This window comes from Siniperca chuatsi, linkage group LG2, assembly GCF_020085105.1.
Source record: "Siniperca chuatsi isolate FFG_IHB_CAS linkage group LG2, ASM2008510v1, whole genome shotgun sequence".
NCBI lineage: Eukaryota > Metazoa > Chordata > Actinopteri > Centrarchiformes > Sinipercidae > Siniperca > Siniperca chuatsi.
The window spans coordinates 34345516-34369447 of record NC_058043.1 but is presented as its reverse complement, the minus strand read 5'-3'; the positions used below and the strand labels follow the sequence as shown (position 1 = coordinate 34369447).

The following is a 23932-nucleotide window of genomic DNA, read 5'->3' as shown; positions in this document are numbered from 1 at the left end:
ATCGACATGGGACTTCTGGCTAATTCTTTGACAGGATCCCTATGTGTTTATATGTGTGTCTGTATTTATATATATATTATATATTTACAGTACATGTCTGTGTGTGGGTTTGTGTTGCTGGATGGGTGGGTGCTGTGTGCAGATTTGCATTGCACATGTGTTTCAGAGTAAGGGTTCTGCGTCAGCTCTGACTGCAGTGTTTGAACAGAGCTGAAGGAATGTGACACAGTTCACACTGACACAGTCTGTACATGGGCTTCATATGTACAGCAGCGGACCTGTCAAACACCTCCTCTCTACTCCTCTCTGAGTGACTCGGCTATTACTGCTAAGCTGTGTTGTGCTTATTATTTAGGCCACCATAATGCACTCTATGCGTGAATGTGTGTGTGTACAGATGGCCTCTGTGTGCTGACATGACTCCACATGCTAAACCTACAAAGACATCACATCACATATCCTACGCACCAACTCCAGAAGTACCGTTAAAGTCCAGTGTGGAACATGTAGGAGGAAATGAATGATAATGTTGCTCTGTATCTGCCGGATGTGTAAATAGGCAACTGTTTGCTAACAAGTTCTTCATATCAACTTACATATGATGATATGTCAGTGTTGTGTTCACAACTCGCTCCCACTGCCCCCAAGTGGTCCAAAAAAACAGTTATTGCAGGTTTAAGGCCCCTAAAAATCCTTCAGATGGAATAATCCTGAGATGGAAAAATCCCTTTTTGGTCGAACTGCTGACAATTCATGTCTGTGTGTGTGTATGCACTATGACCATAACCTGTGACGAGCCACAAATGGACACTGCTTTTCAAGGGGTCACAAGCCAATAAAGATGCTCTACGGTAGACTAATGCAACTTCCTTTTCACCCCCCTTGATGGAATAGTCTGACATTTTGAGAAATACTCTTGTTCACTTTCTTGCCGCGAGTTAGGTGAAAAGACTGACGTCACCACTCTCGTGTCTGTACGGTAATTATGAAGCTGCAGCTGTTTGGCTTAGCTTAGCATAAAGACTGGAAACAGGGTAACAGCCAGCCTGGCTCTGTCCGCCTACCAGCACCTCTAAAGCTCACTAATTAATGTGTTGTGTCTTGTTTGATTAATCGGTACAAAAACCCAAATGAAACGGCACATTGTGGTTTTACCCAGGGGTTGCGCCAGGCAACCAGAAAGTTAGGAGGATTTTGTCACCTTTGGACAGAGCTAAGCTAACTGACATCCCTGGATCACTTAGGAACTGGTCGAAAGCTTTGCAGCAGCATTCTGGACCACTTCTAAAAGATCTCATGTGGCACCGATCTTCACGGCTCCCCATTACAGTCATTCCTATTCAAGATGTGTGTGATCCCGTTTACTCTGCTTGGTCAGGCACCTGCTTCCATCAAGTCAAGTTCATTTCAAGAGCACATTTAAAAACAACGAACGTTGACCAAAGTGCTTTACAAAGAGATTAAATAAAACTCAGGAATGATCAAACATACAATACAATAATTAAATACAAAAATGTAACAATTAATAAAAGCATAGAATATCTTGATAGAATCATAACACAAACAGAACTGGACAGGCATGTTTCCATGGTGATATTATGGAGGCTAAAGCAAAGAGATGCATTTTAGACGGGTTTTAAAGGTGTTAATGGAGGGGGAAGATCTAATCGTTAGTGGCAAATCATTCCACAGTTTAGGGCCAACAACTGAAAAAGCTGGATCGCCTTTGGTTTTTAACTGGGTGCCATGGAAGACAGAGGCCCGAGCGCATCGATTGTGGTTGTGGAGTTGATTGATGGGCCGAAGATTAGCACCTCAGTTTTATACCACCAGCAGGCCTTCCAGATCTGTGGACGCCTTTAAAAAGCAGCTCTGAACCGGCCTGCTTAGACATTCTTTTTAAAGTTGTATTTAGTTTAGATTTTGCTCTTTTATTGTGTCTGTGTTCTGTGTCTTTTGCCTTTTAATGTGAAGCCATATCTGCTCTAGAAAAGTGCTCTACCAATAAACTTACTGTACATACTGCTTCATCCAGGAGTTCTAGCTCTTCCAGCAGCATGTTATAAAACCTTTTAGTATTGTCATAAAAACCTTACACTATCTTGTGTGAAATCATATAAACTGAATAAATCTTTGAGTATGAAGTATGAACGTAAATAGAAAGTATTATCGTCAAAATGTTCTTGAAGTATCAAAAGTAAAAATATGCATTATGCAGAATGTTCTCTTGTAGAGTGATAATATTCTATAGATCATATTATTTGATTATTATTATTGATGCATTAAAATGTAAGCAGCGTTTTTGGTCATGTAAAGTATCTAAAAAATGTACTTAAGCACAGTACTTGAGTAGATGTTACTTTCTGCCACTGGAGATGCATCATCAACGATGTGATCGATTGTGGCTCTGTGGGGAAAACTTAATGGTGGAGATCGAGAGAATGTATCTTTTGTTAAGAGCTCAAATTTAAATAAAGTTCATTCCAACAGCAGTGTCCACAGAGAAAACAGCGTAGTCCTACACCCGTGAACTCAGACAGCAGGCTATGGGATGTATAATATGACAGTCCTGAAATGTGCTGAGCTTCAGTAGAACAATGAGCACTTGGGCTTTAAATTATTCAGGTTGAAATCAAATAACAGCAGGAGAGCAGCAGAATTCCCCAAAATCTTCCCAAAAGTTCACTACTTGAGGATTTCTCTCAAAAGTGTTATGGTTTGTTAAATGAGCAGAGAGCGACAATTTCCTGAACAACGCTTCCATCCTGACACCCAGTGCAAGCTTGGAGTACTGCATTATTTTATTTTTTAATGAAACTCACCACAATTTAGAAACATCACTTTTATTTCATTGATTCACACAGTTGATTTGAGGTTCTCAACAGAAATATTCTGCTCATATTAACCCCCCGAACACCTTAACCCACCCGTGCTTGGTTCCACAACATGACATCACAAATAAAAGAAAACAGCTACAAAAAATTCAGGTTGAAAACTGAGATGAAGATTGTACCATCTAAACAGATACATAGCTTTGGATGCCAAATGAAGATGGTTACAGTGATTTGGGCACTCTAGCAGACAGTTAACAAGCCAAAGACTCAAGCAATGATTTCAGTGACGTCTGCAGTCGCTCTGTATTTTTCAGTTCTGACCTTTTTAGCATAATACCATCCTCCACCATAACCAATTCGTTAAAAGACAAATAACGTTTTACGAAGTCAACCTTTCACTGCGCTGTCACGCAGCCACCCACAGAGAAGACCTATTGGAAAGAGACCCAGTCACAGCTGCTGTTTGATCACAGCTCTTCCTTGCCGTTCTGAGAGTCCGAGGCCGACGCGGCGTCAGCTTTAGTTGTTTTGGAGTCCTTCTTGGCGGCAACTTTTACTGTCTTTTTTGCAGCTAGTTTTGCATCCTTTTTGTCCACCTGCTTGGTTTGTGTTTTAACCGTCTGTTTTCCATCTTTTTTAGCAGGGGGTTTGACTTTGTCTGCTGTCTTGGTCTTCGCTTGGTCTCCAGCTTTGGCCTTTGCTTTAGGAGGAGCTTTGGCTTTGGTGCCTGTCGTCGTTTTGCTGACTGGTTTCGCCTCTGCTTTGTCCTTTGGCGAGTCGGCTGGTTTGTCGGCCTGCGTGTCTGCTGGTGCACCATCTTGCTTATCGTCTGCTTTTTCCGGGTCAGCCTGAGCAGGAGCTTCTGGTGGCGTCGGCTCGGAGGTGTCAGGCCCCTCCTTTTTGATGAACTCTGCGTTCACAGGGGTAGAAAACATCTTCAGCATATCCTGAGCTTGGATTCTCTCCTACAGGACAGAAAGAAAGAGGCAGACGAACACTCTATTCATACACACGATTGCTGATTTTCTTCACATTTCATTATCATTATCTACGCAACAAATGTCTTTTATTAGATTTTAAATTTGGACAGTACTTAACAAATAAAAAACAAAGGGAGTGCATGAAAAATGAAAATTATTAGTTGGGGGGGTCAGAAAAGGGGGAGGGTATTGTAAGTTCTTTTTGCTGAAGGGAGGGTCGTCTGACTTTTTTGGCAAAGCAAGGGGAGGTGTTTTATTGTCTCACCTCAGATTTATATTTCATTTAAGCCTTCTCTTACAAGAATTATTGTCTAAAAAATTGGCAACTGTTAATGCCACTTCTAATGTGTGCATTGGTGGTTCATTAAGATATTAAGGTTTAAATTAGGGTACACCATATTCGGTTCTTTATGCTTTGCCACTTTTAGTTATGAATGATGAAAAGAATGATACAAACTCAATACTGTTATATTACTTTCAGATATTAGGGGGAGAGTTTCACAGTTTTCAAAATTTCTCTCTCCAATAAGATTTCATGTTTTGGATTTGTGTAGCCCATAATTACATTGCATTCTAATTTGAGTTAAAGAGCAGAGCCATTCCTAGCTATACTGACGTTAGTCCATACCTTTTCCTCGTGAGCAGGATCCTGGGTGAACCACAGCGCCACAGCACACCTCTGACCCTTGGTGACCGCTCTGACACCGTGGGGGTTTTCCTTCCCCGCTCCGAACCCGACCACGCGGCCGCACTGTGGGCGCACCTCGGCCTGGACAAGTCCGAAAGTATACAACATGCGACATTTAACAGCAGTGAAGCTTGACATTTCTTACTGTTTTTATTTATACGTAATGCACGTGTTGAAAGAAGGTTATGGAAAGAAAAGCTGAATATTTACCGTGACTGTTTTAGCATCCAACTCAGTGAAGATGAAATCTCCTCCTTCGAAGTCATCGTTTAGATAAAGGATGGCACTGCAGGGGAGAGACATTAGGATGTAATGTGGGCCCTCGTCATCAGGGTTGTCTGGCTGAAGGGCGGACTCTGTAGTGTACTTGTGTGTGTGCTCACCTGTAGTCTCTGTGTGTGTATGCAGGAGGTTCCTTTATACACGTGTTAAACTCAGAGACCAGCAGACAGTTGTCCACATGAACAGGGTGACTCAGGTCCTTCCGGTCCTCCTGCTTCTCTGAATAAACAACAGTGCAAAGAGAAGTTACAGCATTTTAAGGCCGTGATTACACAGCCTGCCAGGAGCACCGCGTCCCGACCCTTTTTAGCCAGCGTGGTTGGTTTCTTAAAGCTACGCTAATCAGTATTATCGACAGATCGAATCACTGTCACTAATTACCGGGTGTAATTTGAAATGGGATCACTAGTCGAGGCTCAGTGAGGCAATAGATTTTCAGCAAAAACAATAAACCTATGAAGTTCATATATGATGAAGTTCTCTCTGGGCCAATCAGTGACACCCACTGTACTGCATGTCACTATGTTGTGACCAGTGACTGCATGTAGCAGCTGTGGCTGAGGTAGAGCGGGTGTGTGTGAATGATTAGCTTCTTTGTTGATGAGCAGTGTGTGAATGTGATGTGTAGTGTGAAGCGCTTTGAGGGGTCGGAAGACTAGGAAGGCGCTGCACAGGTTTGATGCTATAAAAAGGGGGATTCACGTCATGATTGACAGCTGAGGCCGGCTCGTGATTGAGTCGGCCGGGTTTGTGGGCGGGACCTCGATACCGCGACTCCACCCCCAACCACTTACATACTTTGGCTTCATTTTTATACAGTGGGAGGACGTGGAGACGCGTCGTCCATCTTTATATACAGTCTGTGGCTGTGACCTGTACCACCCTCCATAGCAACGGTCACTAAGGCTCATGGGGGGTGTAGTATTTGGAGCTATTAAAACATACAGTAATAAAGTGATGAAAAACGAATAATCTATAATAGTATAAATTAGACTTGTATGTTGCGGTGTTGAGGAATATTGTGGTTATTATTTCAAGAAAATGTTTGTACCGTGTTGTGAACTGCGTGTATGGCTCCACACAAACGTACACTCTTTCCTGTTTTTATTTAACTGAATTTGTTTGGGGAAGGGTGGTGCATTGGTGTAGGTTTTGTTTGTTACTGTTTACATTAAAACTTTTTTTAAAACTTCATTAAAGAAAAAATTCTTTCAATTAGACTTCAATTTGAATCCGGGGCTCTACCCATTTTCCTACTTCATAAGACTGAACTCGTTCTGTCGATAGATCGAAGAGATGTGATAGATCATTTTATTAATGAACCAACAGAAAACACCAATCCACAACCTCAACATCATCACTGGGGACAAAATTAGGAAGACTGTATTTTGAAAACGCAGCAGTGGATTAGTCTCTTCCAGAGACACAACACCAGCAACCTGTCCCGGCATGACTCACCATCGATGGCAGAGCGACAGACCAGATGGGAGTAGGAGAAGTAGAGCGGAGTGTCCAGGCGGAAGTACGACTCCAACACCTTCCTCACCTTCTCGCTGAGGTCGAAGAACAGACGAGCGCTCTTCAGCGGAACCTTCCCCTCCTGTCCGAGCTGTAGGAGGTGGCAACACCATTTACCAGCAGCGACAAGATGAAACCAATGTAGGTCAAAGTCTTTAAATAGGACTGTTTTCATGAAAACTTCTAATTAAGTAACGTTGGCATGTAGAAAATGTGTCAGGCTGGCTGTTTTGTAATGAGAACGTCACTCTTTAAGTTATGTTTTATGCTTTAGGGAGCGGCACTACAGACCTTCACAGCCTTCAGGATAGTGACTCCCTGGAACGTCTCACTGGGGGAGTGGGGGGAAGGGCGCCCCCTGTAGCCATCACCCTTCACAGCAGCTGCCTGGGAAATACGCACAACACCAACACTCTGACATGATGCTGACACACACAATGAAAGCACACCGACATGGGACACAAACAGGCATCAGGCGGCATGACAGGAGTTTCTTTCAATATTTTTTGGAAATAAGTAAATAAACAAAGGTATACTTATAACTTATTTCTAAATTGCACATTAATGCCAACCTCTAAAAAAAGCTATAACCCTGCTGACATTGAAAAACTAACTCCAGTTTTAGTGATTTTATTTAACCTGTTCAATTCTTATAGGTTAAGAAAATTCTCCAGCTGTGATAACTTCAAAATGTCAAGTTTAACCTCAGCTCACCTTCCTTAAAGGACCACAGCGCGGTTTTTCCATACATTCATACGACTGTATATTTCTGTTATTTTCAAAAGCTTCCAATACATTTCTAGATATTTAACTAATCCCAGGCAGTTTAGACAAAAAGTACACTTGTATGGACTTCTTCTTTGGGATAAATGACTCACATCACATTTTACTATCATAGATCAGTTCAAGCGAGTTTCTGCAAGTTGAATTTCATACTGTACTGAAATGATTGACAACCAACGGCTGCCTGGCCTGAAGGGCACGTGATGTAACGTATACCTGATTTCTAGTACACGGCGAAAAACATGAACAAACACTGACATGAGCCATCCTGACAGCAGTGAGAATGATACACGTGATAATGGCTAATAATTTAAAGCAACACTACACAGAGTTACTAATTTTTGCAACAATAAGTGTGTTTTTAATGACAGATATGCTCTCTAAAGTGCATTTTCCTGTTTAATTTTCAGATTTATAAAAATTTTAGATTCTTTTAGTCTGCATAAATTTACCAGCGAGCTTTGTTAAAGCTGCATTAACTGATGTTTCGGCCACAACACTGACATATATCACCTTACAGAGTTGGTATGGCTAACGTGCTAGCAAGCAGTTGCCTATTTACAGACCCAGCAGGCACAGAGAATTTATTTGGAGGTGTGTTTGTGGCACCTGATGAACGTCAGTCCAACATTCTCTCTCTGTTAGCTCTGTGTTTGGTCTCCACCAGCTCCTGAGGGAAATGTCTGGCTCTTTGGCTGCTAAATGCTCCGCTACCTGTCCACGCCTGTTAAACTCCATGTCAAAAATCTTGGTGTGATGCTTGAGTCCGCCTTTAAGTTTGACAAGCAAGTCAATGCAGTAGTAAAAGCCAGTTTTTTGCAGCTAATAACACTCTAAATGTGATATATATTATACAGTTATATGTCATATAAATAGTGCCCCAATATGGCAACACTTATTGTCTTCTCTGTATTTAAATTTGGTATTTTGTGTATTTTTTCATCTATTTTTGTACACGATGGTCTAATAGTAATGTGGTGTTGTATATTATCCTGTCCGTCTTGTTGCACTACCAAAGCAAGTTCCTAACAACTTCGTGGCAATAAAGTTAACTCAATATGTTGTGAGCAACTTCATTCTTTAGATAACTCACATTGGAGAGGCGTTGCAGCTCCCTGCACTCATCATGGCTGATCACCCCATCCAGCAGCACCCGCTCAGAGCCGTTCAGCTGCTTGGACGTCATGGTCACCTTGATGTCATCATTCAGCAGAGTGCCATCTAGAGGAGAAAGGTCACGGGATCAAGGAGAGTAAAAGTTTGACTGTCAAACACTTCAACTTTGACTTTCTCAGGTAAGTACTGTAATTGTGTTTAGGTTTATGTATGAAATATTAAAGACTAAATCATGAGAATACTTGGAACAAATGCACCATCATCTCACGAACATCTGGTTCACTAGTAATCTGGGAGCAATATTTACCTTCCTGTGGCGCTATCATTATGGCCATGTCGGAAGAATCCTTCTTCTTCTCCTCAACCAGAGTCTCAATCTCCTTCATTAGGTTTCCTATTTCCTCTGTGATCCTCGCTGCAGTCTCTCTGTCGGCTCTGAGACACACAGGTGGGAGGAATGACAGAGGCCATAACATCACTTTAACAATAAATTGATTCTTGCCCATCAAATGTGTGTGCGGCTGTGTCTTCAGTCTTACTTCTGCTTGTCTCTCAGTTTCTTAGGCATGACATCTTCAGGAGTCCATGTGTCCTGAATACAAAATGACAGTAAGGGGACAAGTCAGATACCACCCTGCGTGAAACCACTGCATCAAAGCAAAATGTGATGGATAACAAATGATTCATTCACTCACTGGATCTACAAAGGTGATTCCGAAGGCTTCATATCCAAAGTAGAGCAGCTCTTTTTCCAGTATGGACTGCTGAATGTACAGTTTCACCACCTGGAGGTCAAAAAACAAATGAACCTTGATTGTATCTGTTGAAAACCAGTCTGCAAAATAGCTCCATGAGATATATCCATAAGACACCATGTTCAATTAATTGTGCTGAGAACAGTGACATTAAAGGGGGCGTTAAGTATTCTCTGATGTTGAGCGGCCTCTACTGGTGACAGGCAGAACACAGCACTTCTAAAACAAAGTAGCTTCCTCCTGCACACGTGTCTTCCCTTCCCGTCCCGTCCTGATGGTGTGTGGTGGCCTGTAATTGTGCAGAAACTTTACACCTAAGAGGTCTGTATCAGCAGAACAGAGACGAATAAGAGCTTGCTAGTGCAACAAATTACATGATGTTACACAAAACACTGAAATAATATCTGTGGACTATGTTGGACTATGTTAACATAAATAGTATACAAAAATGAGGTTTTATTTTCTCACTTTAGGTATCAGTCTAAACAAAATGTGTTTTTAAGCAGGATAAATTTCCAATTAGTTTTTTAACTTTCATTATTATGGAAAGCACAATAACCAATAACTAGAAATGTATATAAATGCAGGAAACAGCATTCACATAGTTTGAGGGGATTTTTGGTGAAGAATCTCTGGCTTTTCTGTGTAACATCCACACCGGCACCCTCGGAGCGCTTTTATTCCAAAACTGAGCACAAATAATTATCATTAGTATCGATCAACATCCCTATTAACCTACTATACATATTGCATTATATGGACATTTAGGGCCGGGCCAGTAAAGATCGTACTCATCTCTTCTTTAAAAAGCAGCAAACGTTTATGTGCCTTACATTACCAGCAGTGCTTTTTTAATGTCTCTTTTGCGCCCTTGAGTACATCTGAGTGCTAATGGAGGCTATTTTTCTCTCACCACGTGTGTGAGCTGATTTACCGCTGATCGTTCTCTACTGAACGCAGCGTGAGTTCGAGCTACTGTACCTTTCTGGCTGATATGGTTCCTGCCTTGTCTTCACCCAGCACGGCAGAATAATAAGCCAGGTTCTGGTTCATCACCTCATCGTCAGGGTGGAACAGCAGGAAGGTCTTAGCACACTCTATGGCCTGCTCATACTTCTCACCTGGAGAGAGGGAACACAAGCAGGAGTGTGAACAACGGATGTGAGGTCTCCTGCCAAAGACAATGACGGTGCCTTCTACACCGCCATCACTGAGTCCATCCTCACCTCCTCCGTCACCCTCTGGTACGCTGCTGCCACTGCCAAGGACAGGGGCAGACTGCAGCAGGTGATTGGCTGCAATCTGCCAACCCTCCAGGACCTTTGAGGGGAGCAGGAAGTACTGTGGCTGACCCCTCCCACCCTGGACACGAACTGTTTCAGTCACTCCCCTCCGGCAGGAGGCTGCGCTCCATCAGGACCAAAACCTCACGCCACAAAAACTGTTTCTTTCCGTCTGCAGCCTCATCAACGGGGCCCGGGACCCCCACTGACTCTCATACCCCCAACGTAAGTAATACTGTAACCGTTTGCACATTCCCATGTTAATACTTTGCACATTGCACAAACTGTAATTTAAATAACATATCGTCTTATTGTCTGTTTTATATTTATGATTCTTGACCTGCAGTACTTGCTTTATATTTCTACTATGTTTATTGTCCAAAGCAAATTCCTTGTATGTGTAAACGCTGGCAATAAAGCCGATTCTGATCCTAAAGGGGCACTCCACCTATTTTACACATGATCGGTTTACTCACCATGGGGGGAACCACTCAGCCCGTGAAAACAGCGGTATCGTGTCTTACAAGATAACCCTGATGATGTCATCATCATGTTCTCAGAGTCCACAAATTCCTAAGAGATTGAAACTGGAGGTGTGTAGTTGGAAAGACGTGGATGTTTACCAAGCAGGGAGGTTCTCACGAAGAGACACGGTAGAGTTGCATTATGGGAAGTGTAGGAGGAAGTGTTTTTGGAGCCTGACTAGGGTTTGGTCCAAGTCAGCAAAATATCCAGTGTCGCTAAGCTGCGACGTTAACAAACCCCTTATCGAACCTTTAGTATTCGTAACGGGCAGGTGCCTGTCAGTTTCACACATCATCAATACGCCAGCTGGAGCTAATTAACATTAACTGTCTCAACTGCTAAAATGAAACTTATGGTTGCTGTCTGCAAGCCGGTGTGTGTACCCAGCCAAAGGCTGTTTGTGAGTGACAGAATCTCCACTCTGTAACAGCCCTGTATGGTCGCAGCTGGACTGTGTCTTCTTATAGTCCAACAAGACCAGCAGAGTGCGGACTCTTCAGAGAAATGACCTAGCTGTTCCCGTCACGCCAATTTAAAGACTATCACAAATATCGTATCAATATTTTAAGATTATCATCTTAATAGTTCTACATCAGATGCTCCAATATTTGGTTCAAGTAGCTCGAGGACAATAAGGCGTAAAAGCCAGTAAGCTATTATTCGATACATTTTAGCAATGAATCATATCTTCTTCTGCTCATCTAATTTTCAGGTTGCAGCTACAGATTGGGAATGTTAATAAGGGTGCCATCAAACCCAGACCCTGAGCTTGACCCATACTTGGGACAAAAAGTCAATATATCTCTCCTATCCTGTGCTGCTTCAATTTTGCCTCTTCTTTTTGTAAATGTAATGGCTCCCTAAGAGAAAATTAAGAAATCAGATATTTATAGGCTATAAGTAGGCCGATTGGTTGTTATGTAAACAACAATGCCAGTTACCTTAGCGGGGATCACCTGTGTGTTTGCTATTCAAGAGGCCTCTGAAGTGCATCGTCGTGACGCTGATGAAGGCCAGATGGCCGTTGGTAAATAACGTGACGTCTCGTCATTGAGTGTGACCCGCCTCTGTCATTATGAGTCAATATGATACGGAACACGCACCAGTTTCTCTGAGCGCAGAGGAAACTCTACAGGGGGGAACCTTCGGCACATCTTGTTTTTCATAAAAGGCCAAGACCTGCCTCATAATATTCAACAAATATATCTGGCTATATGCATAATCAGCGGTGCTGTAAATCTATGTAGATTTAGGGTTTGATTCCACTTCCATTACCGTGAAGGACGTGGGATGAAGGCCTGTACGCTCCTCAGTACAGGCTGACAGAGAACGGGCTGTGAGACTCACTGTTGTAGTAGGAGAACTGCAGGTAGTTGAAATGCGAGGGGAGGAAGTCCTCAAAGGGCTTGTCTCTGCCAGCAGTCGCGGCCAGCTCCACTGCACAGTTCTGCTTACATTTCAGTACCTGCATGTAGTGGTCTGACACACACACACACACACACACACACACACACACACACACACAAAGGACAATGGTCACCAGATTCTTAACTTTCATATCGGTCTTTTCTGCACAAAAACCCAAGGACGTGCTGCCTCACCTGTCATGGTCTGGAACAGGTCAGCGCTGTACTCCATGTAGTTGTATCCGTCGTAGTCGTAGGCTCCCTCACACAGCGCTCTGCATTCCTTATCGGCAGTGAAGTACTCATCTACGGCCACTTCGAAGTGTTCAGCCGCCAGGCCGAACGAGTCGTCGCTGTAATAAGTCTTCCCCAGCAGGAACTCGGCCTGAGGAGAGAGCAGGTGGGCATCCAGTGAGGTGGCTTATGGTCACCATTACAGAGGGGGTGGTGTGTAATGTTACTAGGGCTGTGACATATAAAGTGTCCTTTTCTAACAGTCACAGATTTTCATTAAATCCAGTTAAAGTCCTTCTATTTGACAAAGTGCATATTTCACGCTTCTCTTTACAGCCATCACCTCGCAGGCCAAAAGATTCGGAAAGCTATCTGAAAACTTTAAAGTTGGCAACCACAGGCACGTGACAAGCCGAACATTTTACTGCAGAGAATGAATCTTGACAATATGTCAACAGATGTTTGAAATAAACAGATCAAAGTAAATAAACGTTAATAGATAATCAGGACTGGTCTTGAGGCTAAGAGGACAGAACTGGCATAAAACTCATCAGAGAAGGAGTCTGCCCCCACCATGTGTGTCCTGGCCTCCAGGTCTTTGAAGTCCTCTTGCTGTACTCCTGCCATCATCCTGTAGTACTCCAGGTTCTGTTTCATCTCCATGTGGTCCGGGTTGGCCAGGAAGAACGTGTTGGCAGCGGCCACCGCCTTGTCCAGCTTGTTGATCTGAAAGAAAGCCCACAGGGGTTCAGCTCTTGCCCTGTGACTGGAGGTGTGCTCATCAGTAAATCACCTACAGGCCTGACTGACAGTTTCTGTTTCTACGTGCCTCCCAAACAGGCTTTAGTCTGCCCAACCCTGTAAAGACTTTCTAGCCCACTTGGGAGCAGCAGAACAAACTATAAACACAACATTGATATATTATCACCATAAGTTACTTATTGACACACCCAGCAGACACAGAGGACATTAGCGTTCACTCGGAGCCGTGTCTCTGTCCTCCTGGCGGATGCCAGTCCTCCATGACTCTCCTGTTAGCTCTGCTTTGGTCTCCACCAGCTCCGGGGCGGCTGAGCAGCGACCAAAACTGTAAACTTTGTATATTGTACTTGACTAAACTGACCTAACTTCATCAATCCGGCATGAAATATGTATTCTGTATTCCCCGTTTGGGTGCAAATAGCTCATGTTTAAGAGGCATTAGGTCGTTTGTAGGTTATATGGACCGCTAACCGGAGCAGCCGGCTGAGAGGCTGAGCCGTGGCCGGCCAGCGGCTCCATCCGCCGGACACGGAGTGTGGAGGGGCGGCCATGAGAGCAGCGGTCATGGAAACACACTGTGGCTGTATTTATTCCACTTCCGCAGAGTTTAGGGGCAGATTACAGTTCTGCGCCGCCTTTTGTCTGACTGTAGTATTTTCGACACACACAAAACGCTGTGAAGGTTAAAATGTGGCTTTGACGAAGAGATTGAAAGTTGTGTATCACGCAGCTGTCTGTCTTACTGTCCAGCTACAACTGCGGCTGTTTGACCTAATGTTCCGGGCAGCCGAGGGCTGTCCGCTGCGTGTGAAGCAGCGCTTCAGGCCTCTGAACGCCCCTCCGCCGTAAGACGTGGCACGGCTGTCTGGGTTTGGGGGGGTTGGGGCACTGACAGGGTCCGGCTCCACAGCAGCTCGGAGTTACAGCTTGAATGAGATCTAAAGACGTGTTTCTATAACTGAAACGTGTTTCACTTTGTTCTGGGTCTGCATGTTGGAAAAGGTGCACTTAACTATTTACCTTAAAATATGCGACTTGTAAGTAATTATAGGGGGTCCTCTTGTTGAACTCCAGCTCCACGTCTTCAGTGACTTCATGCAGAGTCGGTGAACCCAGTTTCTCAGTTTCGCAGGAGTTCACACAGTCCGCACGTTTCAGGATTTTCTGGAAGAAGCCCAGGTCCTCCACAGAGCCGGCCCCCGGTATGGGAACTCCCAAGCCGGCCAGACGATCGCCGAACGCGGTCTGGTTGGCGCAGCTCAGCCGGCACTGAGCCTTCACACTCCGGACCGTAGCTTTGTTCCTGAGCGCCTTCTCCATGTTCAGGATCACCGACAACCAGTCCCCCTTATAGTAGGCTTCCACCGCCGTGTCGAAGAGGAAATCATAGGGCTCCAAAACGACGTGACTGCTCAGATTAGAGTCCGCAGTGCACAGCGGAGTAAAGAGGCAGAACAGTGTCAGCGCATAGCGGAGCGCCATGATGCTGCTGCGGGACCGGAGACGGGAGCGGAGACGGGACAAGCCTGCAGGCAGAGGAGGTGCGGCTGCTTTCTCCGACACTAACTTGTCTGGAGGTGGGGTTTGAACAGTTGAGCGGCTGGTAACGCCCCCACCCCCCCACATACACATGTAGTTATCATTATAATAATAATAAAACCAGAACTGTGGGCCTGCAATGTGCAGTTAGGGCCGAGCTTAGTGCAGAATACTGAAAAATGTTTGCATCAGCTTGACACCATTTCTGGTGAACCAAACTAGTCCAGGCAAAATCTTCATCATCATCCTCATTATTATTTTCAACATTATCATCGCTACCTGCAAGGTAAGGTACGGAGGGTCATTAAGGACAAAACTCGCGGCATTAAACAAACAAGTCTGATTAAAAAACGACATTTCAAAAAACTACGTAACCTATTAACACGTTTATCAGATCATTTTCACGCTCATCAGACAGCTGTCAGAATATTATACCGACGGTATTCATGCCAAGCAAACCTCACTGAATCAGGTGGTGACATTAGGGCATAGGCCCAACATTTATCTTTAAGAAAAGTTTATGGTTTTATGAAAGAAGTTGTTTGAATGTGCGTGTATGTTATATTATTGAGAAAGTTGGAGGTATCCTTTAAATAAGAAGAAATATGTTAGAACATCTCATAATAGGGAAATGGAGCATTTGTTTTTTTCTCATAATGGCAGCAATTTCTACAAGGGACCCCCTGGCTCTATAAACACCCTCACTTGCATCCTCCACGGATGACCATCACCTTTGTCAGAAACAGAACTTGTGGAAGTGCGCACATGGGGGACAGGAGCCACTAAACCCAAGACCAGTTCGTCTGTAAGTCTCGGTCTTCGGGCTAGGACAGCGTACACCTCTGTCTGCGTGAAACCTGTAGCGCGGCTTCTATCCCGACTCCGGCTCGTGAGGTTTGTCAACAGCGACACGTCTCCTCGTGTCTAAATGTTCGGGGGCGGGGCCGGGCTGTTTCTGACGCGCCTGAAAACAAATCCGAGTAATAATCAGCATAAAATATTGAATATTCCACAGGATTGTTGAAGAGTTGAAAAATAGGATAGTTTGATGTCAATGGGGATGAAACTGCGTGTTTAATAAATACATAAGTAAAAAATAAATAAGCTCCAACAAAGGGGTTTACTTTAAAATGTCAGGCACAAATCAGGAGTACCACTGTAGGCAACATAGGGCGGAGATTCAGGACCCCGTGAAGCCGCTGGTGTTTTTGGTCAAATATTAGCTGGTTACAAAACCAGCAGGCGGACAGAGAGACGATATATAACCAGACCGGGAGGACGGGCAGCAGTTTGTGGTGAACAGTGAAAGAAGAGACCATGGACAGGACGGTCAGCCTTCCCAGTCAGCCCGACAAACCCACCACAGGTAGCGGACGCTTCCTGAGCGCTCTGGCAATGCTAATATGGATAGATTCCTCTTCGGTAAAGCAGTGGGGCACAGTGGTGGTGACTGGACTGCCCGAGCAGCTGGTCGCTGTAAACCTGTAATCCGCATTTAGTTGCAGCTAAACAGCAGAATGTGGATTTGGTTAGTCAGCTTGTCGCAGGCTCCAGGAAGCGAGAGTGCTAAATGTTAAAGTTACTGTAGCGAAGAGCTTCGTGTTACGTATGTTATTACTGTCAGGTATGATTGCATAACATGATGTTCACATGTACAGGTGCTGTGGCAGTTGGGAGAGTGCAGCAGCTGCAGGGACCAGTAGTGGGCGCAGCATTAGCAACAGGCGTGATGTAACTGTGACGTCACTCTACCTGTGTGTGTGTGTGTGTGTGTGTGTGTGTGTTTTTGCAGTGACTCTGGTTGAGACCAGCAGCGCCCCCAGCGGGCTGGAACTGGTCAGTCCCTACCAGACCACCAGAGTGGGAGACCCCACGGACCTGGTGGCCCTGGCAGCACAAGTACAGAAGGTGGTGACTGATTGATTATATTCCACCTGTGGAGTTACACACAGCAGCAGCTCTTGATGCGGATGGCTTTAACGGTCCTTTGTTTTTAGGGAGATGATTTCATTAAAGCCAACGCTTGCAACAAACTGACAGTCATTGCTGACCAGATCAGATACCTGCAGGAACAGGCGAGAGAGGTAGGAGCATCAGCAGACACGCCAGTGCACACACCGAAATGTGCTGCAGTCACCCTGGTTTAGTTTTGTTTAAGTACTACTTCAGCTGATCGTGCCAGGATGCATACGCTAGGCAAAACCATCCAAAATGGATTTTTGTGGATTCTGATCTGTTAAACAAGACCAGATCCCAAAGTGGTCGTGCTCATGTGATCATAACGCAAGCGAAATCTCACAGGGTAATGCTCAGATCTGGCTAATTTGTGCATCCTGACATTCCTGTATAATGACAGCCATATTTTTCTTCTCTCTTTGGAGGTGTTAGAAAAGGCTAAAAGAGATGCTGACCTCCACCATGCTGCCTGCAACATTGTGAAAAAACCAGGCAACATGTATTACCTCTACCAGCGGCCATCTGGACAGAAGTACTTCTCCATCATCTCTCCTGAGGTCTGCATTATACTGATAGATACTGATATCAGATTGTTCAGCTGCCTTTAATGTTATGTCACCCTGCATGGACACCGAGCGTTACAAAATGCCAGCACAGTACCTGTTACTTAACAGCCCCTCAGGGAGATTCCCGCACACGTGGTAACACGCAAATACCTAACCCAACAGCTGCAAGCATTAGTGAGTAATGCTGAGAGTTGGACGAGTTTGTTGTTCAAAGTTCGTGTAACCCAGAAGGGAGCTGATAGCGAGCAGGCGGCCGACACACAGGCAGTCTAGGCTGGATTTGACTGGCTGCAGTCTCAGCTCCGTGAGCTTGGCAGGTACAGACAGAGAATAACTCATTGTTCCTCAGATTTCCAGCAGTAAGGTGACTCCTTTAAACCTTTTATAAGTAGGAAACATGGAAAATCAAAAATAGGGCTGCACCTACTTATTATTTTCATCACTACTTGATTAACATAGTATATATCTATCTTAATATATTGATTATTTCATTATCATTTACATCAATTGTTCTGCCAATTATTTTCTTGATTAGTCCCTAAAAATGTAAAAAAAAAAAAAAAATGCTCATCACAGTTTCTTAAAGGCCACGGTGAAATCGTCAAACTGCTTGTTTTGTCTGACCAACAGTTCAAAACCCAGTTTTTCATTTTACTGTTACCAAAGACAAAGAAAATCCTCAAGATTCAGAAGCTGGAACTAGTTTAATTTTTTTGGTATTGAAAAGTGATTAATTGATCATTTTTCCAATAGACTACTACTCAACAAATCATTTCATCTCTTGAACAGAAAACAATCTGTTTTAGGTAGGGAGTTGTGGGTTTGTAAACTGATATTAAGCTGATTTATAGAGGGAGAAAAGTGCTGCACATCTCACAATAGCAAACTTTGTCCTCTCCTCTGAAGGAATGGGGTCCAAGTTGCCCCCACCTATTTGTCGGTGCATTCAAACTTCAACACGACATGTCCTGGACCCCCGTAGACGAGGTGGAGAAGAGGGACTCCGAGATCGCTATCATGAACAAACTTCTCAGCCAGCAGACCGCCTTACCACCGTACACCGGACCCAACTTCCAGGGCCTTCCAGGGGAATAAAGGACACATGGTGGACGCCAACTATAGTCTTAATGGACATCAATTTGAATGGACAAAAACCCATACATGGACTGGAATTGCTGATGTCAAAGCATCCGTCACAGTGTTTTGACGACTGTCACACAGTGACTTAAGTGCATAATGCATCACTACAAGTTTTTGTTGGTATATATGTTGGATATATACGGTCGCAACCTTAGGGATGCTTTTCTAAAACTGAAAATATCAAATTGGGCTGTTCTGGCAAGCCTGTGCACGGACACTTTCACCAAATAAAAAATGAGAAATGTGTATTTTTGATTTTGGGGTGGGCTGTCCCTTTAAAGCTGCCCTGTTCGTTTTCTTGTAAACAGAAGTTATGCTTATATTCAGTGTTTCTCACCAAAACGCATTTTGTGTATCTTGGAGGCTCAACAAACATGAAAAGAGCATTTTTCTGCAAAGCGTTTTAAAAAAATATTTTAAATTGTTAATTGTTGACATCCATATTTGCTTGCTGGCAGTCTTCTTCACTGCCTTTAGTTGGCGCGTTACCACCAGCTGCCGCTCAGCGGAGTAGCTTGAAACCAACAGCAGGATATTTAGCGTGTGTCTGATTTTAAAAAACACGGAGCATGAATAAAAGCATTGCTCCACAGCACTACTAGTGGTCAAAAACTTCACAGGGTGCCTTTAATGTGTCCTACAGCCCACATGCAGTTTTTGGCTTCTAACTTTGATTTTGTAGCCTTATTTTCATATATTTTGTTGGGCCATCTATCAGTGAGATCCTTTGCAACTCATCAAGTAAATGATGTATTTTGTCTTTTATTTATAGACTAGCCAATAAGATGTTAATTTTTTTGACTGTATTTGGTAAATAAATGACAAAATATTTAATTTTACACATTTGTTTAATTCCAGGTCAAGAAAATTAAAGAGCAATAATTTTATTTTAAATAAACTGTCTGCAGCAATTAAATTTTAAGTACAATAAAGTGCTGACAAAAATTGGGTGATTTATTTTTGTTAAAAGTCAGATTTAAAAAAAAAAAAAGAAGAAAAACAAGCCAGAAAGGTGCGTCACAATCAGTTGTGAGTGTCTTTCTGTGAGGACGTGATTGTCAGTAGATAAGAACTTATGTGAGGCAGAAGCAGCCAGGAATCCGTGGCGATGTTGAAGTGCACGGTGTCTTCCTCCGACCTGATCTTCAGCAGCATGTGAAGCCGTGGTGGGAGGAAGAAAAGCACTTTGAACTCTTCTTTATCAGACAGATCTGATATAAGGTAGGGGAGGAAGTGTTTCTCCACCAAGGCAATCAGAGCTGCTTCCTTCAGCTGGCAGCAGAACAGGCTGGTGGCCTGGTCCTTCTCTCTGCTCTCAGAGCTGATTTCATCCCATAAACCCTCGAACAAGCTCAGTCTGCCACCTCGTCCCCAGGCCGGGGGAGCAGGCGGAGGCATGAAGGCCTGCTGGAAAGCCACGTGGATGTCTGGGAGGACGGTGAGCCAGGAGAGTCCGTCCTGGGTGGTGAAGACGGCGCTGGCACGGAGGGTGGTGGGGTAGGGCCGCCTGGGCTTCAGTCTCAGCCTCACCTTGGCCGACGGCCTCTCTCTGAACAGACACGGGACACTGATGTCACTCAGTTCTTCATAGTGGTCGTCTGTGAGGCTGAAGTGGAGGTGGATGCTGAAGAGCTGATGAAAGCGGGAGTCCTCAGCTTCAATATGAGTCAGCTGGTAGTTTAAGGTGATTTCTGAGGCAAAGCTAGTGTCGTCAAACTGAGCTCGGTAGGCTTTCAGGGCTGCTTTCGCCTCTCCTGGGCAGGTCTCCGTCTCATTCTGGTTTAGGTCACTGTCTTTATCAGTTTGTGTTTCTTCTCGTGGCTCAGAGTGGGCCTCAGTCAGCCTGAATATCGCTTTGTCCGTCTGGTGAATGGTTAGCATGCTCGTCAGCCCCTCGCTCTCAGCCACGATGCAGGACAGCGACCGCTTCTTGACCTGCCGCCCTCCCTCGGTTGAACCCTGCGCCAACACACCGGCCAGCTTCTCTCGGGACAGCGTGGTCAGGAGGGTGTAGTAGAGGCGGGCGTGGTCCTGGATGTCTGTGTCTCCGTAGCGGCAGGTGAGATGCTGCAGCACGTCAGCCAGAGGGATGAGCAGCGAGTCCAGGCTGGGGTGGACGAGGAAGCGGCGGCAAACCCCCAGCAGGCCGTTCCCCAGACGCCAGTCGCCACTCAAGCACAGAGAGGAGGAAGACGGAGTGATGACGCTGGACAGGAAGCTGAGGCTGCTGTGCTGGGCGATTTCTCCTTCCTCCGCCACTCGAGCCAGCATCTTGAGGTGCCAGCGGAGGTCTTGTAAGGTGAGCTGGGCGAGTGGGGCCTCGGTGATGACTCCCTGGAGGGCCTTCAGGAGCCCTACAGCCCAGCTGGACTCAGCGAGCTTGTCCTGGGTCTGGTCGGCCAGGTTGATGAGGTGTGGAGCCAGGTGGGTGTGGCGGAGGTAGAGCTTACACAGCTTCTCCATCAGGCTGTCAGAGTAGCGCTCCACGTGGCAGAAATAGAAAAGGAAGAGGAAGGCGGATCTGAAGCATGTAACAACAATCTCTCGGCTGCCTCCGTTTTCCACAATGTGTAGCAGCGAGGTGAGGTGTTCATAGAGGTAGGCCAGCCCCTGCCCCCCTCCCCCTCCCCCTCCTCCCCCTCCTCCAGGTAGACCAGAGACAGCAGGTTGAGGCGGGCCAGCATGGTGGTGCTGTCGTTGAACACAGTGGGCACCAAAGCCGAGGCTAGCCGTGGAGTCAGCAGCACAGGGAGGGTCTCGTCACCATCGCCGCAGCTGATTGGCCGGTTCTCGGGAAAGTGCAGGATACAGGCCATGTAGAAAAGCTTCTCGGGTGTACTCAGCAGTGGGTGCTGGGAGAGCACGACCAGCCGCTTGAGGATGAAAGCTTCGTCTTCCGCGCTGAACAGGCTGTCTGTGAACGCACACTTCATCAGCAGAGTGGCGTGAAGGAGGCAAACCTGGAAGGAGGTGAATTCTCATTATGTCAGAACTCACAGACTTCCTATTTGATAAGAAAAAACATTTGTTTGAGGGAAAATTAGATAATCCCAATGAAAATTGGTGCGTCAGCAGCCGGTTATCTTAGCTTAGCATAAAGACTGGAAACAGGGGGAAACAGCTAGCCCGGCTCTGTCTGAAGACAACAGAATCTGCCTAAAAGACGCGAGTGACATCAATCCTCTCATCTAACTCCCCAAATAAGGAAGTTATACTCCTTTTTCATGTGTTTTGAGATATCAATCTCTGGTGCTCGCAGTAAAAAACGGCAATGTGTCTTTCCGGAGATAATGGCATGGTTACTCAGGATAAGCCAGACCTCACTGTGGACAGGAACTGCTTTCTACTGAAAGAATCCTCCCATGAGAACTGTTGACAGTGTGTACTGTGGATTATCTGAATTAATGAGGGACACTATTTGAAAACAGATGTTTTTTTTAAATGTAATTTTTCAATGCTGTGAGCACCACTAACTAAACTCCATTCACCTCCATCGTAGTAGAGAGGCAGAAATCTAAATGCTACTACAGAAAAGTGGGAAAACACGTTTTGGTTTTTTGGTGAGTAAAACATGTCAGAGAAACCCGGACGTTCTTTTAGTACTTCATTCCATTTGACACAAACCTCGCTCGTGCCCAGCAGTCGCAGCAGCTGAGCTCTGAATACGGCTGGAGGGACACCAGGCACCATGGCAACCACCTCCGTCAGTCTGTGTAGCAGTGCAGCCTGACACAGAGGTGTGAGAAGGTAGGACTCCTCCAGGAGGGAGGACAGGACTGAGCGCAACTCCTTACAATCAGGCCCGGTCTGGAGGCTCGGCACTGTACCCATAGGTCCCAGGACAAGAGAAGACAGTATGGCTGAGTCTTTGTTATTCAGCAGGCCTGAGTCCTGCTCTGCTTCCCATGCAACTGATGTATTTCCTCCCAGGAGAGCCTTAAGATGCTCAGCACCAGCTCCTGTTTCCTGGGTGAGCTGATACACGGCGTTTCTTAACACCAGAGTATGGAGTCCTGCATAGGCCTGGTGGAGCCGGGAGGTTTCTCGCTGCCAGAGCCCACCTAAGAGCTCCAGGCGCTGGGAGAGAAGGCCTGGAGAGCAGGCCTCCAGCTCCCGCAGGCAGTCGCAAGCCGTGGCCCGTAAAGGACGAACGGCGCCGTCAGCGTGTAGGTCACTGGTGTCCTGGGCTATCTGGAGGAGCAGGTCCAGGAAGTCTTGAGATGCACGGGAACGGCTGCTCACGCAGGAGGTGCAGACTAGCACGGAGGTGAGGGCCAGGAGGAGGTGACAACGAAACTGGACAGACTTGGGAGGACACTGGGCGAACACTGACACGAGCTCCAGGGCTGTCTCCTCACCCACCGGGTCTGCGGGACACAGCAGAGTCGGGTACTCACATAGCGGAGACAACAGGAGGACCTGAGGTGGGCGAAGTGTAAGAATCATTAGTGTTCACAACACTAAAGGACTGTCATTAAACACACAACTGGAAAAAGGAAAACCCCCAAAATAATACAAGTAATTACACACACACACACACACACACACACACACACACACACACAATGAACCGATAATGAATACAGCCTCTTTTTGTTGAGTGATTTGGAAGCAGGTGTGCAAGTGTGTTCATAGTGTTACTAGATCAGTTACTCACTTTATAGTAATAATGTTAGAAAATGGTGAAAACTTCCCCTCTGGATTCCCAGAGCCCACGCTGACACCCGGCCAACAGTCCAAACCCCGGACATCCAGTTCACAAGCTACGGGACTAAGAAAGCCATCCGACATGTACTTTCGACAAACTGGAACCTGCGGGGTTTTTGGCATTTTAGCTCGAAAATGACTTAAAACGGTTATCAAAATTGTTGCTGATTTATTTTCTGTCGATTAATTAATCGATTTACTAACACCACACCTTCCTGGCGTTTAGACGTATTGAAACCCCGTAGCTGTTTCGTGATTGTGTTGAGAGTGCAACGTGCCAAAGTCCATTTAGAAATCTGGAAATTAAGCGCTGGCCGCGGCACACCGGTGAGGGGAGTTAGTGACTCCGCGTTTGGTTTGACTCTTGTGAAAACAACTGATACCGGGCGCGTGTCACAGCATTTCGAGATGTATTTGTCGCGCGACAAGCGGTGCAACGGCTTTCTGATATATATATAGCTTTTTTGGTTTTTTACCTTGACACTGTAACTGGCTCTGTCATCTCGGAGCTCACGGAGCAGCTCTGCCAGGAGAGCCTCGGCCGTGGTCCCGGAGAGGAAGCGACTCGGACTGCGGGAGAAAGCAGCGATCCTCTCGGCCCAGTTCACCGCCATTACCGCTCAAAGCCCAAACCTGGGCGACGTGCAACTTAGCAGCTTAATAACTCTCTCCAAAGTCATTGCAAACAGCAAACTTTTGCTTTACAGTGAAACACAAAGTGCTCCTCGCAGACATCCGGCATCAGGGGCACGTGAGTTCCGTGTTGTGTCACGTGCACAGCGTTACACGATCGCCCCCTGCTGCTTCGGAGCAAGGACCCGGGCCAGGACCCGGACCCGGACCAGGACCAGGCTTCAC

General features: G+C 45.5%; 3 protein-coding genes across 3 annotated transcripts; 1 reads left to right on the top strand and 2 right to left on the bottom strand.

The window, feature by feature from the left end:
• Nucleotides 1-2827: 2827 nt before the first annotated feature.
• On the bottom strand, nucleotides 2828-14813 carry p3h1 (prolyl 3-hydroxylase 1). Its single transcript, XM_044211379.1, has 15 exons — nucleotides 14187-14813; nucleotides 12978-13130; nucleotides 12366-12555; nucleotides 12112-12243; nucleotides 9938-10077; nucleotides 8897-8986; nucleotides 8741-8793; nucleotides 8509-8636; nucleotides 8179-8306; nucleotides 6594-6689; nucleotides 6243-6393; nucleotides 4886-5003; nucleotides 4713-4788; nucleotides 4443-4583; nucleotides 2828-3799 (listed from the first exon to the last, which is right to left on the bottom strand). Exons 1-15 carry the CDS (start codon nucleotides 14796-14798, stop codon nucleotides 3302-3304), a joined length of 2706 nt encoding a protein of 901 aa, XP_044067314.1. The 5' UTR covers nucleotides 14799-14813; the 3' UTR covers nucleotides 2828-3301.
• Nucleotides 14814-15875: 1062 nt separating this feature from the next.
• lg2h1orf50 (linkage group 2 C1orf50 homolog) lies at nucleotides 15876-19312 on the top strand. Its single transcript, XM_044211458.1, has 5 exons — nucleotides 15876-16071; nucleotides 16498-16613; nucleotides 16703-16789; nucleotides 17087-17218; nucleotides 18134-19312. Exons 1-5 carry the CDS (start codon nucleotides 16023-16025, stop codon nucleotides 18320-18322), a joined length of 573 nt encoding a protein of 190 aa, XP_044067393.1. The 5' UTR covers nucleotides 15876-16022; the 3' UTR covers nucleotides 18323-19312.
• ap5b1 (adaptor related protein complex 5 subunit beta 1) lies at nucleotides 19197-23702 on the bottom strand. The gene is given in 4 exon segments (XM_044211366.1): nucleotides 19197-20983; nucleotides 20986-21327; nucleotides 21992-22786; nucleotides 23551-23702. Coding segments are annotated over 4 exon segments (2868 nt in total). The 5' UTR covers nucleotides 23689-23702; the 3' UTR covers nucleotides 19197-19390.
• Between the last annotated feature and the right edge of the window lie 230 nt (nucleotides 23703-23932).

Bases quoted from the DNA above. Each gene is read 5' to 3' on its own strand.
- p3h1 (XM_044211379.1), bottom strand. From the start codon at position 14,798: ATGTGTATGTGGGGGGGTGGGGGCGTTACCAGCCGCTCAACTGTTCAA. The intron at 10,078-12,111 runs GTGAGTCTCACA...CCCTCTCTCCAG, and splicing joins GCAGTTCTCCTACTACAACA to GTGAGAAGTATGAGCAGGCC. The intron at 8,794-8,896 runs GTGAGTGAATGA...TTTTGTATTCAG, and splicing joins GAATCACCTTTGTAGATCCA to GACACATGGACTCCTGAAGA.
- lg2h1orf50 (XM_044211458.1), top strand. From the start codon at position 16,023: ATGGACAGGACGGTCAGCCTTCCCAGTCAGCCCGACAAACCCACCACA. The intron at 16,072-16,497 runs GTAGCGGACGCT...GTGTTTTTGCAG, and splicing joins GCCCGACAAACCCACCACAG to TGACTCTGGTTGAGACCAGC. The intron at 17,219-18,133 runs GTCTGCATTATA...TCTCCTCTGAAG, and splicing joins TCTCCATCATCTCTCCTGAG to GAATGGGGTCCAAGTTGCCC.